The sequence below is a fragment of the Pristiophorus japonicus genome, unplaced genomic scaffold (genome assembly GCF_044704955.1).
Source record: "Pristiophorus japonicus isolate sPriJap1 unplaced genomic scaffold, sPriJap1.hap1 HAP1_SCAFFOLD_442, whole genome shotgun sequence".
In the NCBI taxonomy this organism is placed as follows: Eukaryota; Metazoa; Chordata; class Chondrichthyes; family Pristiophoridae; genus Pristiophorus; species Pristiophorus japonicus.
In genome coordinates this window covers 491,555-493,472 of record NW_027254334.1, presented here as the reverse complement: position 1 = coordinate 493,472, position 1,918 = coordinate 491,555, and the positions used below count along the sequence as shown (strand labels likewise).

General features: G+C 50.1%; 1 protein-coding gene across 1 annotated transcript; it reads left to right on the top strand.

Annotated features, from left to right (window-relative positions):
• Positions 1–303: 303 nt before the first annotated feature.
• LOC139251760 (ribonuclease H-like) lies at positions 304–792 on the top strand. Its single transcript, XM_070873299.1, has one exon. It carries the CDS (start codon positions 304–306, stop codon positions 790–792), a length of 489 nt encoding a protein of 162 aa, XP_070729400.1.
• The last annotated feature ends 1,126 nt before the right edge of the window (positions 793–1,918 follow it).

Genomic DNA, 1,918 nt, shown 5'->3' with positions numbered 1-1,918 from the left:
CTAAGAGTAGAAGAGGGACTATCGCGATGTGTAGCCGCCTTGGACTGTGCTGCATGGGTGGTAAAAGCATGGGTGGTAATGACAGGAGATATTATCCTACATACCAAACATACCATTGTGGAAACGTTAAACACTGGAAGGCTGAGGTCCATCTCTAACATGCGCCAGGCAAGGTGGGAGGCAGTGTTACTACCCACCTATCAGTCAGTCAAGATAATCAGAGACATAGGGGAGAATCCAGCAGAGGGGATGATGGGGGAAGGTAGTCCCCATCAATGTGAGGAAGTGGATGAGGAAGTGAACATGGGAAGGCTGAAGGATGTACCGTTGGAGGACCCACAGCTCACCTTCTACGTAGTTAGGTCACGTGAATATATAGATGGGGCCCCGCGGACTGGGTGGGCTGTGGTGAACGAGCACTTAGACGTTGAGAGATCGGGACGAATAGATGGGAGCCTGTCGGCTCAGGTAGCCGAATTGGTGGCCCTCACGGAAGCATTGAAGCTAGCAGAAGGAAAAACCGTAAACATTTATACGAACAGTCGGTACGCATTTGGGGTAGTGCATGACTATATGACCGCATGGGGACGCAGGGACTTTATCACCACAGGGGGAGAGCCTGTTAAGAATCAAGTAAGAATTAGGAACCTATTAGAAGCCTCAAGTAAACCGACACAGGCAGCAGTTATAAAGATTAAGGCACACCAAAAGGTTAAGACAAAAGAACAGGAGGGTAACCAAGCGGCTGACAAGGTTCGGAACGGGTGGAACAAGTGGCGGCCGCAAGAGTAGAACAGGAAAGGATAAATATAATCCAGCTTCATGCTGACATCCCCGCCGCCGAGAAAGGGGAATGGGCACAGAAGGGAGCAAAACTGGAAGCGGACCATGCGTGGAGGAAAGACGGGAGAGTAGTAGTCCCGTCCTGTATAAGGTAGATGTTAATGGAATTATACCATGGCGCGAGCCATACCGCACGAGTCCCAATGGCAATTGCGATTATGAAAGACTGGTGGTGGCCGGGGTTGAGGCCGGATGTCGGCCGATATTACCATAGGTGTATTATATGCGCACAGCACAATAGTGGAAAACCGGTACAGGTCCGGATGACACATCAGCCACACCCGCGGGGACCTTGGGAAAACGTCCAGATAGACTTCACTGGGCCCCTCCCAGCTTCCCGGGGAAAACAATACTGCTTGGTGGTGAGAGACAAATTCATCCTTTGGGTAGAAGCCTTTCCAACGAGAAACTGCACGGCAACTACCGTGGCACAAATCTTGGCAGAGGAGGTAATTCCGCGATGGTGGGTACCATTGCAAATAGATTCGGACCAGGGCACACACTTTACGGGATCGGTAATAAAAACAGTCTGTAAATTATTGGGAATCAGACAAAGGTTCCACGTTCCCTACCATCCTCAGAGCTCGGGTATGGTAGAACGAATGAATAGAACATTAAAATTGGCTTTGGGGAAGGCCATCCGGAACACCGGACAAACCTGGGTAGATGTGTTGCCTATAATCCTAATTAAATTAAGAGCGATCCCCCAATCGCACTACCGGAATTACCCCGTATGAACTGATGACCGGCGGGCAATGTTGCTGCCCGAGGGCATCGCCACGGGAGGAATGGAGGTGGGCCCATTGAAAGATAGAATACGAACCTACCTCATCGAATTGAGTCAGCAATTGGCAGATATGAGGAAAACGGTTCGTTCTGACCAAAAGGAAAGAGATGATAACCTTAAGTTGACCACTCTCCCTGAAGTACCCCCAGCGGGGACAAGGGTAATGGTCAAGGTCATACCGGGAAAACCGGGCTTCGCCCCGAAATGGATAGGACTCTATGAGGTCGTGCTTAGCAGTGATACTTGTGCTTGTGTGGACATTAAGGGAAAGGGACAATGGAAACATTG

Bases quoted from the DNA above. Each gene is read 5' to 3' on its own strand.
- LOC139251760 (XM_070873299.1), top strand. From the start codon at position 304: ATGGGAAGGCTGAAGGATGTACCGTTGGAGGACCCACAGCTCACCTTC.